This window comes from Saccopteryx leptura, chromosome 4 (assembly GCF_036850995.1).
Source record: "Saccopteryx leptura isolate mSacLep1 chromosome 4, mSacLep1_pri_phased_curated, whole genome shotgun sequence".
Taxonomy (NCBI): Eukaryota; Metazoa; Chordata; class Mammalia; order Chiroptera; family Emballonuridae; genus Saccopteryx; species Saccopteryx leptura.
In genome coordinates, this window is record NC_089506.1 from 116,672,193 (window position 1) to 116,690,271 (window position 18,079).

The window sequence follows — 18,079 nt, forward strand, 5'->3', positions numbered from 1 at the left end:
CTTGTATAGTGCTGATTAAAAGTCATGGTGCACTGTAAATTACTAATGATTAGTTTGTATCCACTAAGGATAGTAATTGTCTAGTTCATCTTTTAATCCTCACAATTTAATACAGTTCTGGGGTTATATTAGGTACTCAGTTCATGTTTAATAACTGATTTATTATATAATTGATTTATTGTATAATGATTCTTTTTAACATCATAGTTTTAAAAATTCAAGAAATACCACATTTATTCAACTTCCTTTAATGAGTATTTGTTTAAAAAATAAGAGGTATAACATCCTGTTTCCATGTACAAACCACTTATTAACTTAAACCTTCGGTTTTCTGAATTACACAATTTGAAGTAATTATCTGTATACCTGAAAATAGTTTTATTTAAATGTTTGAGATAAAAGTATGTACTGCAATAAGCATATGACAAACATTTCAAGAGTACAAAATCAGTTGTAGAAATAACATAATTTACTTGTAAACCCACATTGCATTAGAAATGTGAAAAACCTCTTGATGTAAAGTATTTTTGTTTTTTTTTTAATACTGAGCACCTTTTTTTCATAGCTTAGCTTTCTGTGGAGAAGTAACTGCACGCATTTTGTCTGCCCACTAAATCTATTCAAGGCTCAGCCTTCTGAGTGGGATAACAGCTCACCAATCTGAATTTAAATTGTAATGAATCCATTGATGAGGATTTTCTTTGATGAATCCCAACATTGGCCAGAACTTTTAATGTCAAGATGTAAAAACCTGTAAGGTGTTCTAATTCCCTTAGTTCCCTTCCAGAGGAGGCTAAACCCACAACTTCCCTCATGTACTCAATTCAAAAAATTAAATTTGCCTTCAGAATTGTTCAGTGATTGCTTTTTTTGTGGTGATATTTCATTTCTTGAAGTCAAAATGGCTCTCATAATTTTCTTTTAAGGTCAGGGTTTAGGGTTGTATAAACTCTGTTGTCTGGTCTTGATTTTCACTGAGAGCGACCTTCCCTCGATCTTCTTCTAGATCCTGATTTAGAAGAAGGGAGAATAGATTGTAAATATGACAAAACATTAGAGTTAAAAAAATATTATTATTTTATGCATAATTAAATCTATAAAAGACCATATTCCTTACTTAATAAACTTAGATTATGTCTTCCTAATAATATCCTTCATTTATCATGATGAAATCAAGGTTATCCTTTGTTTAAAGATGTGTGAAAATGATCATTTAAAGCGATAATTTTAGTTCTTTAGAAAGTTTAAATGAATTCAGACATGTAGCAGAAATCTCTGGTAAATTATTTAATTGAAAATTACTTGTACAATTGATTATTTAGTTTCAAATGTCTATATTGGGTTAGCTTAAAATCAGATAGGTTCATATTGCATTCATAAGACTCGCAACTTCTTTAATTCCTTGTATACAATTATTTTAGAAATTCAAATTTTGTAATTTATTCTAAGTTCCACAAGGAGAATTTTTTATTTCTAAATGTATTATAATGTAAAGTAACATAGTGGAATATTAGAACATGGATATTAACACAGTTATGAAGAATATTATTGTGTATGGGTGGTATGTTCAAATATATTATCTACACATTACATCAAACTTTTGTACATTGCTATATTAATAATTTCCTTTACATGTACAGTGTTTATGCTTCAAACTGTAGCCTCATCTCAAATGATAATATTTTATAAAATTCAGGTCCTCCTGTACTTACTTTGGTTTGGCTGTGATATTCAAGAATTTCTTTTTATATTAACTATACTTGAGTCTTCCTCAAGAATTCAATCTACCTAGCACTTTAGATAACTATAATTTCTTTTCCCTTAGTATTTGTTATTCTTAGAATATTGTTTTACTAATAGTGCAGAACATTATATTACAGAATATTGTCTTACTAATAGTACAGAACATTATTTTTTTCTTGTCATCAAAATACTTTGCCCTCATATTGGTTAACTTTTCTTCCTGACAGACAACAAAATACTATAAACTATATTATAGCACTCTTAACATGACAACATACAGTAATTCCCCATGTATAAGACACTCCCATATATGCACCTTAATTTGGGGGCCCGGATTTTGAAAAATATATATATTACATAAAGTTATTGAACTCAAGTTTTATTCATCATAAAATTCATACAATTCCTCATCACTGTCAAAACTCCCATCTATTAGCTCGTCCTCATCTGTGTCTGATGACAAATCACTGTCTTCAACAATGAGCACAAGAACAAGTGTGAAAAAGTGTGAAATGCAAGTAAAAAAATCTACAAACACTGTATAAGATGCACCCAGTTTTACACCCCAAATTTTTGAAAAAGTTTGCATCTTACACATGGAGAAATACACTATGTGCCACATATGCACATTCCTGTAATCAACACATTTACCTTGAACTCTTTTGTTGGCTTGTATCTTTCTCACGGGTGTGTCTAAAATTAAAAAGTTGTGGTTAGGAAAACTTTGAAATTATGGCTGACATCAGACTGGAGGCCACAGGAAGCAAAAAAAGTAAAAAGTTTTAAGTAAACAGCACTTAAAGTTGCAGATATTTTTTTGAAGCAGTGAATCTGACAAGCATGAGGCTTTTGCATTGGCAACAGACAGAATAGAATCTTGTTTTCCATATATATCACAATAAACATCACTACTGCAGAGCATAGAGTTTCATCATGGCATTTGGGCCACCATATAATGTGCCACTTTTGCACAGAGTAAATAGCTTGCATGAATTTTTTACCCTTTTTGCAAAAGCATGACTTTATGATTGAAGGAATGTTTCACATTATATAGAGTTTAGCAGAAGTATCTTCTCAGAGGTATCCACTCATTCCTATTAGTGATGCTATCAGACTCCTGTCTTTGTGAATTATCATTGTAAATGAATTCATGATTACCTTATAGTGCATGAGGACAACAAAATAACATTGGCCTAATAACTCTAGAAACATACTAATAAACAATTCAGGAAATGTATGGCAACATATTCCCAGATTTAATTCCAATCCCACAAAACCATTTAAAAATTAACTAGTTAAAAATAATAAAAAACTTGCACTTTAAAAAATTTCAAGTGTCTATAACTATGCAGTTTTGGGCTGCTAAAGTTGAAAAATATTTCCAAATTTCCTTTTCTTTTAACTTATCGTAGAATCTACTTGGGAGGCCTAAAGTCACATTATCACTCTGTTGTTGGAAATGTGAGCTCAAAGAAGTTTCTACAGCAACTTAACCTTTCTGCTTACCTTTATTTGTTCTAGAAATTTGACTTCTTGATTTCTATAAATCATCTATATTAGACAATTAAGTCAAATTATTATATCTTTTTTCAAATCTTTGATATTCCATAAAAGGTAAGGCATAAACTGTCACCAACAGTAACTTTGGCTGTATGAAACCAAATAAAAAATAAACACTTTAAATTTCTTAAGAATTCTGTTTCTGCCTGACCTGTGGTGGCACAGTGGATAAAGCGTCGACCTGGAAATGCTGAGGTCGCCAGTTCGAAACCCTGGACTTGCCTGGTCAAGGCACATATGGAAGTTGATGCTTTCTGCTCCTCCCCCCCTTCTCTCTCTGTCTCTCTCTCCTCTCTCTCCCTCTCTGTTTCTCTCTCTCCCTCTCTTTCTCTCCTCTCTAAAAATGAATAAATAAAAAAAATAAAATAAATAAATTAAAAAATTAAGAATTCTGTTTCTTTGCAGCAGATTTTCAACATGTCTTCCTCCCCCCATATATAAGATATATAGGATTTAACATCATATTAGTGCTATAATAAAATACTGAACTGAGGAAAACCTCATTAGATTGGATACTGGTTTGAAGTTTATACAAAATAAAAAGGTCTGAATTATAGAATATGCTCCAATTGATATATTTTCCTTAACTTCTGACTCATTTGGTAACAAAATATAGCTTATAAAATATTGTCAAGAAAAGATGGATCCAACCCTTAATTGGTGAATAAGACCATTGTTATAGGGACTTGCTAAATTCCAAATAAGTTATTGTATAATTTAAATCAAGACAAGTACTTACAATGTTAATTTTCAAAACTAGCACTTACACTTCGATTTTCTTTCATACACTCGACAACATTTAATTGACAATCATCCAATTCACTAATTTGTTCATTTATTACTATTTTGCTATGCTAATATCAAATGTTCATTGTGCAACAAACTTCTTTAGAAGAAAGTGTAAATAACATGCACAAAATCATAGTTCCTTCCAGTGGCTCTCTGCTATTTCAGAATGAACCAGAGTTGTATCAGGACATGTTTAAAGAAGCAAACTGTGTGATGATAAAGCAAATCATACAAATGATGCCAACAAATGCCCCTTTCCACCCCATGTTTCATGAAACATGCAAAGTGCATCATCTTAACTATTTGCAGGATTTTTACATTGTCATGTGACTATTACTTTGGAAATTTAAAATAGGGTGTAAAATGTTACTATATTAACCAGGTTAATGTTAATTAACCAAAATAGTGATAATAGCTAACATTACTGGGAGCTTATATGTGCCAAGTATTGTTCCAATCACTTTTCATATATTATCTCATTTAGATACAGGTAACATTACTGGCCCTACTTTTCAGAAGAAGGAACCAAGGTAAAAAAGAATCAATTTACTTAAGTTAGCTTGTGTTAGAACCCAGATTGGGAGTCAGATCTACAACCTAATCCCTATTTTCCAAAAAGGTCATAAATCTTTTGTGTGTGTGTGTGTGTGTGTGTGTGTGTGTGTGTGTGTGTGTGTGTGTGTGTTTCTGAAGCTGGAAATGGGGAGGCAGTCAGACAGACTCCCGCATGCGCCTGACCGGAATCCACCCGGCATTCCCACCAGGGAGCGATGCTCCGCCCATCTGGGGCATTACTTTGTTGCAACCAGAGCCATTCTAGTGCCTGAGGCAGAGGCCATAGAGCCATCCTCAGTGCCCGGGCCAACTTTGCTCCAATGGAGCCTCGGCTGCGGGAGGAGAAGAGAGAGACAGAGAGGAAGGAGAGGGGGAGGGGTGGAAAAGCAGATGGGAGCTTCTCCTGTGTGCCCTGGCCGGAATTGAACCCAGGACTCCTGCACGCCAGGCCGACGCTCTACCACTGAGCCAACTGGCCAGAGCAAAGGTCATAAATCTTTATGAGTTATAGAGGAAGAATTGCCAAGACTTTCCATGACCTTTTGGGTTCCTTTCTTACTTTAGGAGTTTCTTCCCTACTTACTTTAGGAGTTTGGGTAAATGCAGTTCAACCTAAGAAAGAAAATCTTTAGATATTTTGAGAAAACATTTTTTACTTAAGGGTTCTAAAGTATTTTAGTGACATTTGCAATATTAGTACCAAAAGGATCATTTACTTATGACTTAAATGATTGAGGAATATACTCAATTCATCAAAATCATTAGAGGTACCACAATATGAACAACTCAGATATAAAAACTATTAGCTTAGAGATAAGGACCATGGTTTGGTTATAGATCAATTATTTATATACCCTCAAAGGAAAAAAAACACCGATCTTACATGACATAATTTTTATTCACACCACTTAAAGACTAGCCATGAGGATACTGTGACTCAAGGATGACCCAATGATTTTACAGGGATGGAAAAAACCCTGACATGCCCAACCAATGTCAGTATAGTCACTATACTGCTTATACTGCTAAGAAGAAAAACTTTAGAAATATTTTGATAAAAATTTATGGTGTGGCACTGTGGAAACTGATGCTTTTATAGTTGTGCAAAGAAACCGTATACTGGGAACTAAAGAAATCAACCTCTGAGATAAACAGAAACAGAAATTAAGGAAGAATCTATTAACTAAACATAGAATATAATATTCTTAACTTGTAGAAGGTTTATCTTTTTCTCTGGGCTAAGCCATTCTTAAGCATTTGGTTCACTGTTTATCATGGACTTGTTGATGGAAGTTCATTAAAAAGAATAAAACATACTTACCTGAATTTTAAGCTTAAATAAATTAAAGCAATATATATAAGTGCAGCTACTAAATTATTCATTCCCTATAAAGCACCACCATTTTTACAAAGCTGCTTAGTGTGGCAAGGACTAAAAAAAAAAGAATTCAATTTAATCTTCATGATGTCTTCACCTCTTTTCTCAAATTCATATTTTTTAGCAGATTATTATGCATTTGGAGATAGATGAGTGAATTATGTATTAGATCGTACAGAAATCTTTGGTTCCATGAGAGCTTTCACTGTGTCACAAGCTTCCTACAGTCTGAAAAAACATCTTGAATATTTCAGATATAATTGGTTTAATAAAAATTATTTACTCTTACTATTGCTGAACAGTTCTAACACAAGAGATTTTATAAAAAAAATAAACAATGATTACACATGTCCCAAGATAATTTATATGTTCTTGAACAGAGTGATACAATTTTTAAGAATTTAAACAGAAAAACCATTTGGGACATACTTTGGATAAATACCAAACTTCAGTTGTGTTTTTCTCAATTCATAATATATTTAAAGGAGAATATCTTATTTTTCTATAAAATTTATATAGAACTTGTTCCTCTAAAACAATCTATCATCCAAATAACTTTGTTGTTGATAAAATGAATGAGAAATTGATTTATTGGATACTTGGATAAGTATTATCCCAATTATATGTATAACATTTACTGTTTCTTCAAATAATTGCCTTTTAGCATTTGCATAACATTTTGAATTCTTTTTTTCTCTTTTGCCTTTAAAAGTTGGTCATTTTAATGCCATAGACAGAAAACATTCCATACTTTAGAGTTTAAGATTAATTTCATATGCAATATAATTTACATTCCCAGGTGTAGATCACTCAAACTGTTAGAAGAAACAGATACCCGTTCCCAAGAATATAGCTTTAGAAAAGAAAATTACTAAATGCACTTTTTTTTTCAGTATCTATAAGCTTAAAAATTCCATAAAACATGCCTTTTATTATTGTTGTGGGGGCAGTGAATACATTTTTTTAAAATCTAAAAGTATTTCAATTTGGGTTTGTTTAAATAACTACCAGTTTTAAAAGTATACCCCTTTCACATACTTAAAATATTCTTATAATTATGTGTATAAAACAAAAAAATATTCAGTGCTCCCCAAGTTTTATAATACACTTTTTAAAGACTGCTTAAAATAGTAATCATTTTTTTTATAAATATTAAACTATCATCGAGCAAACCACTCTGTTAAGACAACACGTGATGCCATCTGTAAAAGAAAATGTGAGCAGTCAGTCTTTAAAAAGTTAAAGAACTCAGTCACCAGACAGACCTGTTAACGGGTTAGTTGTTTCCCCTTTTACTAACCTCCCTGAAGCAGTCTTTTAATTTCTTCATCTCCAAATAAATGACCATCACCACCTTCAATGAATTTGGTGACCTCTGAGAGGATACATGTTTATAGCAGAAATTGGTTTATGTAACAAAAAGAGAGGACACTTGATGTGATGTATACTATATATATATAGATATTAGGCATCTGCCCAACAATGCATTCCAGACCAACACTTGGTTCTTTCTCAGTTTTCAGTGCTATCTTTGATAAACCAATTTTCTTATAAAGCTGTGAACAATATATAACAAGTATATAACATAACAATTAATATCACTATCATTAAAGTTTCATTCTATATGCTTGGATTTTTTCCTTATGTTGGTATGGAACTTAAACAAAGAAATAACATAGAATAGAAAACATATACGAGGCCTCAAAGATGATTTAGACTTTGATACAGAGAGCTCAGATAAAGTTATGTTTTTATTCTTTAGAATGCTGACCTTCTTGCAACAATTTCTTCAGAGTTTCTTCAGTTTCTCCACTACTAGTAGTAATCCTAGTATATTTTATTTCAGGACCTAAAGGAATGACAAAAAAAAAAGGTTTAAAATAGGGGTAAACAAACTTCCTCTGTAAAGTGTCAAAGAGTACGCATTTGAGACTTTGTAGGTGATATGACCTGTGTTACAACTATTTAACTTTGTCACTGAAGTGTGAAAACAGCCATAGACATTATGTAAATGAATGGAAACCCTGCATTTCAATAAAACTTTATTACATAACTAGGTGATATGGGTCATAGTTACTGATTGCTGGTTTACACAAATACTTATACAATGGGTTCAGAATTTTAGGCTAATTTATTGGTTGAAAGAATTATACAGAAGTGTACTGAAATTATTGATCAATTGTTTTATATAAAGGCATATATTTTGGTATGTTGATGTGCAGACCTTAAGATTAATGGAAAATCAAATGAAGGAATTATTTTGATTCTAGAACATAACAGTGTATTATATATGTATAATACACATAGTAAAAACAAATGTTTATAGATTTGTCTACAAATTTTCAACACAGAATGAAATATAAATTATATATTCATAATAATATTATATCTGCCAAAAATAAATAAATAAAGGTACTTCAGTAACCACCATAAACATGACTTAGTTTCTTGGATAATTCTAATAGAGATATTTTAGGATAAACTAAAGTTTGACCTATATAATCCAGGCATAGCATCATATACACAAATAAAGATTACCTGTAATGATTCGCTCTTCCCTTGTCTCTTTTTCAGTTATTTCCACAGGAACTCCATCAATGATTTTGGTGTATTTTTTAATAATAGGTTCTGAAAGTCAGGGAAGAAAAATACATTAGATTTGTCCCCTCATAGTGTGTAAATAGGTATAAGCTAGATATTTTAATGGGTAAATGTATTTCTCAAAACAATACCATTTAGAACTTAATTATACCATAATCATTTTGGGGGCACATCTCAAATTCAGATTGACAGAGGTCTAAAAGCTAGGAATTGCGTCCTGAATCTCGGGTGAAGTCGAAGTCCAGCTGGCACGCTAGCTCTCCATGTCCTGTTTCTCCCGACTGTGGAGTGAGTATTTAGTGAGACTCCAGGAGATTCTACATCATCAAAATAAGAACCCTGCCATAATCCTAACCATGGCTTATCAGTCAAGCTAATACATGCCCATTTTTTCTTCTAAGTCCAATATGTCTTTTTGTTGACATGATTATTGGCTTTATATTTCATAATCATTACTGCATATGCAGAAGTAGTACCAGTTTTGTTGGACCTGGTGGCTTAACATTTAAATGGATTCCAACTAGGTACATTAAAGGTAAACTCTATTTTATTTGACAGGCTAATAAGAACCCATAACTGAGAGAAGTATTGCCATGATTTATATAAAACAAAATACAAGAGAAAGCATCAGATGTTCAATATATTTAAATATACTTCAAAATAATCCCAGGAATCCCAACCAGGCACTAGGAAACATACATAACGCACCTCCATGGATTACTTGGGTTACTGTTTCACCTTCTTTAATCAGTCTGAATTCAGGTTCCCCTTCAATTTTTACCTTTGTTATTGTGGGTCCTGAGACATTGTTTTAGGAGACAAACGATCATGTTAAAGCAGTCCTTTACATTTACCAGAACAGGATACTTATTTTGGCATTTGGTGTCACTCAAACATGGCAGTTGTTTTAGGCTTTATGAATTCAGTTTTAAACATTTCCCATTTTCTTCAAATTAGGCAATATTGATGAGAAAAAATGACTCAGTCTATTGGTGTTCTACTAAAATTACTTTCATTTGCATTAGGATTTAAATTGATATGTAAATCTATTCATTCACTCATAGTTGTAAAATATGATCATACAAAATGCATGTGACTATTCTTTGTCAATCATACAGTATATACGAATTTGAATTGCTCTAATAATAACTAGTATATATCTTTTTATTATACTGAGATTATCTATTACTTCTTCCTTATTAAAATTTTAATTTAATTTTCATTATTCAGTATCTCACACTTTTTAATCTAATGGGCATAAGCTTGAACTCTGAAAAACCTCCAATTCTATGCCTAATTTTAAGATACCAAATTTCAGGTTTATGGGAAAATTAATTTGAATATTTACCTTCTACATGCAAATGATGCAATAATTTACTAATAATTCTTCAAAAGCAAAAGTTAAATGTGTTGCATTTGACTTACAAAATGATTTTGCTACCATAGAAAATCATTTTGAATGTTAGAAAGCTAATTACTACATTAGTTAATCAAGACTATTTCATAGAGGAGAAAATTAAGTTCAGTACATTTAACTAATTCTGTAACACCATCCAACAGTTGAAGATCACTATATTTGCATATCTTTGAGAGGATTTATTTACTTGCCCAGAAATTGTCATTTACCCAGAATTAGATTGTCTAGAACAATTTAAAATAATGAACATAAAAGTACAGTTCTTTCAAACATTTTACACCATGGGGTTAAGAGATATTAAGTATCAAAACATAAGGCCGGATTTTTAATGTGTAGATATTTGAAAAGGAAAGTACACTTAGGGAGTTTAAGCTCAGGAAATGAGTTAATATATGATCAAAATAGAATTTCTTTAAAAGAACCTAAACTGATATTTCAAAAATATTCTCTATAGTTAAGTTCTATAAAGGCAAGATTTTTAGTAAAAAAATTTTTTTTTCATATTTACTCCCAGAATCTAGGGAAGTTATCAGCACAAGAAATCCTCAATAAGTATGTGCTGAGTTGAATTTCAGTTGATTTATTTTTAATGCTAAAATTTGATTAAATATCCTTTTTTAAAAAAAAAATCTCAAAATTGTGTCTCGGAGTCTAATTTATTTAGTGAGAATTTAAGAATCATCAATAAATCTGCAAATTACCAACAATGAGAAGGAAATAACAGTAGCATTTCAAAGCTGGACAATTACGTAAGCAGCTGCTAAGGTCAATATTTGTCAGGTCAACACATTAAGATGTTTAGATGTGGAAATAAAAATTCTTGAAGTCTGATTCTTAGTAATAATTAAAATACATAAAATGAAGGTGGTTTCAAAGATGTTGAAGTTAACTAACATAGACAGTAGGGGTGGAAAGAAAAGTGAATGTGTAATGTTCTAGTCTGAAACATCAGGAGAGATGTTTAAGTCACTATATATATATACACATATATATACATATATATACATATATATATGGTCTATAAGAATATGTATGTTCTCATATATATATAAGTTCAAGTGTGAAATTAAGGTTTCTAAGGTTTGACTCACTGCACGAGCTATTTATTCCCTCTTCTGTTTCTGGTTGTCTAATTTCAAAATAGATCATGCATCATTATAATTTTCAATGCTTCATCACTGTATAGATTCTGTGCTCTCTTAAATTGTTGGATGAAAAATGCCTGCACTTTTTGGAAGAGCTTCTTGTAATAGTATAAATGAGATCTATGTAGGGAAATAAAGCTACTCTCAGAAGAAATAAAGATATACTCTCAGAAGGAGTCTAACTGCATTCAAATAAAGATATACTCTCAGAAGGAGTCTAACTGCATTCAAACTGCTCAGGATCCATTTGTTTAGTGATTCTCTGGGTACCCATGCTAATGTAATAGACAATTAGGTTCCTTTGAAATGACCGTGCTGTCATAGTTCAGAACAAGCAAATGTACTGAACACATTAGGGGTGTACTATCTACTCTGCTAAATAATTTGCATTCCATAGCTTCTTCAATAACATAAGCATGCCATTGGTATAGAAATATTTAGCATGTTAGTTTCAAAAAAGAATGTAGATATATTCATAGAAATCAGTATATTATATGGATTCTTTTCACAATACTGTAAAAGGAACCATGTATAACATTGATTGTTACCTTCAGTTTTGATAATAGGCTGAAGACTGCCTTCAATCACTTTAATTTTTGGTTCCACAACTTTGGTTATAATTTTAGTTGCTGAAAGTATAGAAAGTGGAGCATAAATGATGTTTACATAAAAACAACCTGAACAAAGTTGTTTTCCCCTTTTTTTTGTCGTTTTGGTTACTGAGGTACAGTAATATGTTCAGGTGGTAGATATAGAAAATATCACAACACATTATCTAGTAGTATCTTCTTATGTCCAGATGGTGAACTCTGAAGTCCAGTGGCTTGGATTTGTTCCAGTGAAATATAGACTTACTAAGTGAGGAATTCTATCTAGAAATCTATAGTTTTGAACTGCACCACTAAAGCTCTTTACCTTCTTTTGTACTTCTTGAAAATATTGGCTGCATAGCAACAGAAGACAAACATGATTAATTTCATGCCATTCATAATATCTCAAATTGCATTGCTGAATTCTTTCTCAATTGAAAACATTAAAATAAAAATACTCAAAATATGTTCATGCATTTTTTAACAGTAATCTAGAGAGGAAAATATAAAAAATAGTTAAGTATACTTAAAAATAAATCCCAGCCAGCCAGAGATGAGCTCTATGCAACAAACATAATCTGACCAGTATTTAAGTTACAGGATAAATTGTCTTTAATTTTTAGCCTTACCATCATCTTTTTTTTTTTAATGTTAGGTATATGTTTTAAATGTATGTCATCCACCCAAAGATAATAATATACAAAATTTATTTAAGATAGCAGCCAACTCTTTGGTTGGCTTTTGGTTGTATAGATTAACTGGAAATGAGCCTCTGGAGCCACATAGAGCTAGAGGCTTTTTGTCACTTCTAATGAGAATCCTTAAAATTGTGGGATCCCTTAGATAACAAGCTGCACTAAAGCTACCTGTGCAATCATCATAGATTGTACTGTTAACACAGTTTGGGTTTCTGTCACATTCTCACATCAGGTTTCTGAGATGTTTAGTTATATCAGCTTTTGAATTAAGATTGGTTTTAAGCCTTCATTGTGACCATGTTTCAGTCATATCAAATCTTAAATATTGAGATCTCAAATTTTAAAGCTCTAAAATATATCAAATCTGTGTGAACAATTATGGATTTCATAGGTGGTCTTACCATAGAGAACCCTCTTCATAAAGGACAAATGTACTGTTACTATCAATATGGTTAGTCACTTTTATCTTAAATTTTTACCTCATGTTAAGGAATATGAAATGTAGGATGTTTAATTGGTTTTTAGTCATTTCAATCATGCTTTTCTAGAGACTCAAATAGTTTTGACAGGTCACCGGCTGAGGATTAAATACTAATTTTATTCCTCTTGACCTCAACTGTTATTTATATATATGACAACATTGTTAAAGAGCATTTCCACCTCCCATATTTTTTAAATGTATGATATTTTGGGGACAAATGTAATATGTAGCAAAGAAACAAAACATATATATATATAATCAGTCAATAAGAAACCATAAAAAATACACTGCTCACAAAAATTAGGGGATATTTTAAAATGAATATGAAGAAATAAAAAAAGAAGCATTTGATTTTTTTTATTAAACAAGAACATCAGAAAAGCAAATGACAAGCCAAAGAAAGTTGTTCCATTATGCAAATGAGATGCAAACTCAATTAATTGTAATTGAGTAGCAAGGAACATATTGGAGAGGGTGAACAGAAGCATGTCAAACTGGATTAGAGTGCCACACATTGACACTCAGTAGTGTGTATGGTCACCCAAGACTGCCAAAACACACTGACAGCGATGGGATGTGGACAAGATCAGATCATCCAGCAGTTCTTGTGGGATCCCTTGCCACTCCTGCTCCAGTGCAACTTCCAGCTCAAGAAGTGTTGTGGGAGGCATTGGACAATTTGCCAGATGTCTTTCCAGTTCATCCCAAGTATGTTCAATGGAATTCAGGTCTGGAGAACGTGAAGGCCAGTCCACATGTTAGATTCCTACATCCTGAAGCATGTTATTGACGAGATGCGCATGAAGGGGCCTTGCATTATTGTCCATGAAAGGAAGATTGTTTTCAACTGCTCCAGCATAGGGTACCACTATGGGGTGCAGAACCTCATCTTGATATCTGATAGCAGTCAGCGATCCCTGTCTGATGACGTAGAGGTCGGTACGACTACCAATGCTAATGCCATCCTACACCATGATTCTACCACGACCAAAGGAATCCTTTTCTCACATGAAACATGAATTCTACCGTGTTCCTCATTCATGCAAAGTCAGGACACAATGATTGTCAGGCTGCAGACTGAACCGTGACTCATCAGAGAAGAGGACAGTTGACCACTCATCATGGGTCTAATGATGATACTCATCAGCCCACCTTCTAGGGGTCCTGTGGTATTCAGTAGATAATGGAATGCTATCATTGGTCGCCGGGCATGCAGTCCAACACGATGGAGCCAATTTTGTATGGCTTGGGTGCATACCCATCTTCTAGTGGCAGCAAGAAACTGTCCCTGCAGCTCTGTTGCATTGTTGCGCCTGTTCCTTCCTGCCAATAAGGTCAAGTAGCGGTCATTTCTTGCTGCTGTGGCAGATGGGTGACCCTGCCTTCATCTCCTTTGTACTGTTCCGGTCTCTTGAAAGCAATTCCACAGTCTGCTAATCATACTTTGGGATGTTCCAAGTGCTGTTGCCACTGTCGTCTGTGTTTGACCAGTTCAGGATGTCCTATGGCTCTCCAGGCTTCGCATTCAGGCAAATCATTTTGCAGGGACATTGCAAGGGCTGGGAAATTGCAGGATGTGCACTTTTAAGATCAGGGAATGTACTGATACTCCAGTACTTTCAGTCTTTTGTATATTGCATTTTCACCAATGAAATAAAAGTTGATTTTGCATATCATTTGCATAATCGAACAACTTTCTTTGACTTATTGATTGTTTTTCTGATGTTCTTGTTTAATAAAAAATAAATAAATGCTTTTTTCTTATTGCTTCATATTCATTTTGAAACATCCCTTAATTTTTATGAGCAGTATATTTGATTTAATTAATCTACACCCTTTTTTCAAGTATACTTCTAAATAATAGCATCTGAGAAGTTAGAGAAACATTTGACATCAGAATGTAAAACTCAGAGCTATTTCGAGAGCTCTGAAGAGTAAGGTTGATTCACTATATTTGCATAATTTCAAAAACTAACATTTTCTGGGAGTGAGGATTCAACTTCAGTAGAGAAAAATAAAGTTATTATAGATGTTGGCTCATTGTAAGCAGAATGTTGCATTGATGTATATGGAAAGTGGTAAACTTATTATGGATAAACTAGAAAAAATAAAGAAATGTGGAGAAAGATGACATAACATTTGTGATGAATAGAACCCATTAGGATTCTTTAATTTCTTATGAAATATATCTCAACAATATTGTATACATCCATACTGAAATTTATACTATGTCAAATCATAACTATTCCAACTAAATTTTTAAAACAATGGTGAGCTGGCCTGATACTGGATTTGCACATGCTATTATTATATAATTGAAATCAGTAAGAACAGCAGACATTTTGATTTGTTCCTTACATTGTCTTTCTTTTTCATATCTAGTGTAAATCTTAAGGAAAAATTTCTTAATTGAATGACAGAAGCTCATGGTATAAAATAGAATAATTTTCTAGCCAAGATAAATGTAGAAATTAAAGTAATGTTTTAGCTGCTATTACATTTTGAGTGTTGAACTGTAGAGTCAAACAAAATGAAAAGAATTTCTGATTTGAAAGCCACAAGAAAGAAAGAAAAAATACAAAGGAATAAAGTCACATCAAAAAAGAAAAACAGGTTATGTTGATGAGAATGAAATACCTTTTACCATTGTTAAATAGTAGGGGTTTAATTTTGATAATCTGGTAGAGTCAGGCATAACATAAAAGATTTTGGAGATCTAGAAACTTTATCACTTGGCAAAATTTCATTCCTTTGTCCAGTTTCAGATGGAGAGAATTGTTTAACCACCAACTCATAAATATTAGGGTTCTTTGGCACACTGTGTCCCACCTTGTCTTTAGATGGCTGAGGGCTTGAGGCTGGAATGAGCTACAAATTCTTCAGCAATATTATTTCTGTGTCCACACATCCGAATTTTCAGGTAGCTCTAGAGTACCTTTTAGCTATCTCTTCTCTTTTATGTTTGTATGTCTTCTTTTCTGCTTCTTTGCTATGCTAGTTATATTTCTCTGCTATTATGTCTCACTATTTCTGTTTTTGGTTGAGTGGGGAAGAGTTTTCTTGGAGTTGGAGGGTATGGCTAAGGCGGAGTGCTTTCATTATGACTTCAAACCTTACTTCATGTTGAATTAAATTTGTCGTTGCTTGGAAGTCTAAATACCAGATTATCAATAGTCTCATTTGTAAATACAGAAACATTACTATTAATTTTAAAATTTTTGCCACTTATTGTGACAAATAAATATTCACTATGTACTTACTGTAGACAGTCATAGGGATTTCTTTGAAGGTGCTACCACGAACAAACTGAAAATAAATGTGTATACTGAGTAACATTAAATAGAGTAGCTGTATTAACAAAATCAGGACACGACTTTAATTCTTATTAATGTAAATAAAGTGAAGCTATCATTACACTTAATAGAAATGTAGTCTTCATATAAATCATCTGCCAATTTCCTGATATGAGGCAGATGATATAAAAGGTATTGGATTTGCTAGTTTCAAAAATTACAGAATAGTTAATTCAAAGTTAAATAGATTTATAAAGTAACATTTCATATGTTCTGTGACACTCTGACTCTCTAATAATAAGTAAGCAAAATATCCCTTGGTCTTTAACTATTGTGATTAATGACATTTTATAAGTAAATACTTTATCTTTTCCTTATATGTTGTAGCAAAGACAGGTGAGGTTAGAAAAATTATAGTTATTTTTTTATCTGTCCAACAAGACTATAAACTTTTTTGAATAAAGAACAATATCTAATTTAGCTTAATATTTCCCACAACTCTTAAAACACTGCTTGGTCCCAAGTAGATTTTAATAGATGTCTGCTGAATAAAACCATAAAGAATTTATGTTATCTTTTCTTACAAGTGGGCCAGTGATGCATGATCAACAGAGAGCAATCCAAGTCTAGTGTCTATCTACTCGTTAAGGTAAACATGTCTAGTCTCTTATGTTCAACACATTATAAATGAATCCAGTGATGTTAGGTACCTTAATCTGGATGTATTTTATCAGCTTATTAAGTATTTCCAGCAGCTGATCATTTCCAATAGGTGTATCTATGAAAAAATAAATATTAAATAAATGTTAGCAAGAGTGTGTAAATAAAAATCTGGGTTTCTATCAACAAAGATTTAGCTTATTAATGATTTCAGTAATTACCGACCTGCTGGATAGAGAAGTTTATCTACGACATGAATAACACCATTTGTCGTCATGATGTCAGACTCTTTTGATTTCAATTCATTCACCAGAAGTGTGTCATTTACCTACCAAAACGGGGGATAATGGCAATGAGAAATTTCACAAAAAATGAACATTGCGGTAAGTAAATGGTGACTGAACACTATCATAAATTCATTTCAGAGAACTTACTCCTTTCAGATAGATTTTGCTTCCTTGTGTGGTCTTTAGAATGTTAGTAACACCAGGTTCAAATCCCTTTCCAATGAAAACTCCTGGTGTCAGGTGATAAAGGATAATATTTTGAAGAGCATTTTTGTTGCCTAGGAGGAAAATATATATTTATTTAATAATATGTCATCTTTTCTTTGACATTTGATACTATGAAGACTAAATAGAAAAAAATTTGTCTTTATATTTTCCTCACTGTAATTTTTCATGTCATTTTTATCTTAGGTTGATATCAATAAATAATGTAAGTGAACATCTAGCCCAACAATATGACAGTGAGCACTCAATTAAGAACATTAATGAGTGACCCTCTACATAGTCTAAGTGAAAATAAAGGAAACTAAGGCTAAACAAGAATATGAAAAAGGAGACATTTTGAGACTGGTATCTGGGCAGAAATCCTTGAGGAAGACATGAGATCTTGAAATCAAGGACAAATATCCAGTATTCACTTCTACTCACGAATCAGTATTTCCTTTTCTTCGTTAGTCATTCCCTTAAAGGCATCATTGGTGGGAACAAATAAAGTCCAATCCCCAGGCTGTGTCAGGAGCTCTTTCAAGTCTGCGGCTTCTAGAAGGCTGAGGAAGATGCTAAACAGGAGAAACATATGTTTATATTGTTAGATTTAGATTAAGGGATGAAATAGAATATAATTTAATTCATGTGTTGCAGAAAACATAAACAAATTGTTCA

General features: G+C 32.3%; 1 protein-coding gene across 6 annotated transcripts in view; it reads right to left on the reverse strand.

The window, feature by feature from the left end:
• Window positions 1–241: 241 nt before the first annotated feature.
• POSTN (periostin) overlaps window positions 242–18,079 on the reverse strand; it is a 36,758-nt gene continuing 18,920 nt past the window's right edge. The window contains exons 12-23 of one of the 6 annotated variants that reach the window (XM_066381061.1): window positions 17,846–17,976; window positions 17,345–17,475; window positions 17,136–17,238; window positions 16,961–17,028; window positions 16,218–16,263; window positions 11,737–11,817; window positions 9,335–9,424; window positions 8,564–8,653; window positions 7,797–7,874; window positions 7,326–7,400; window positions 2,395–2,436; window positions 242–1,009 (exon numbers count right to left, since the gene is read on the reverse strand). In XM_066381061.1, coding sequence (XP_066237158.1) covers window positions 972–1,009; window positions 2,395–2,436; window positions 7,326–7,400; window positions 7,797–7,874; window positions 8,564–8,653; window positions 9,335–9,424; window positions 11,737–11,817; window positions 16,218–16,263; window positions 16,961–17,028; window positions 17,136–17,238; window positions 17,345–17,475; window positions 17,846–17,976 — 973 coding nt within the window. In that variant the 3' untranslated portion in view covers window positions 242–971. The remainder of the gene's footprint in view (window positions 1,010–2,394; window positions 2,437–7,325; window positions 7,401–7,796; window positions 7,875–8,563; window positions 8,654–9,334; window positions 9,425–11,736; window positions 11,818–16,217; window positions 16,264–16,960; window positions 17,029–17,135; window positions 17,239–17,344; window positions 17,476–17,845; window positions 17,977–18,079) is intronic. The other 5 variants (XM_066381063.1, XM_066381062.1, XM_066381065.1 and 2 more) reach the window with 5 other exon arrangements.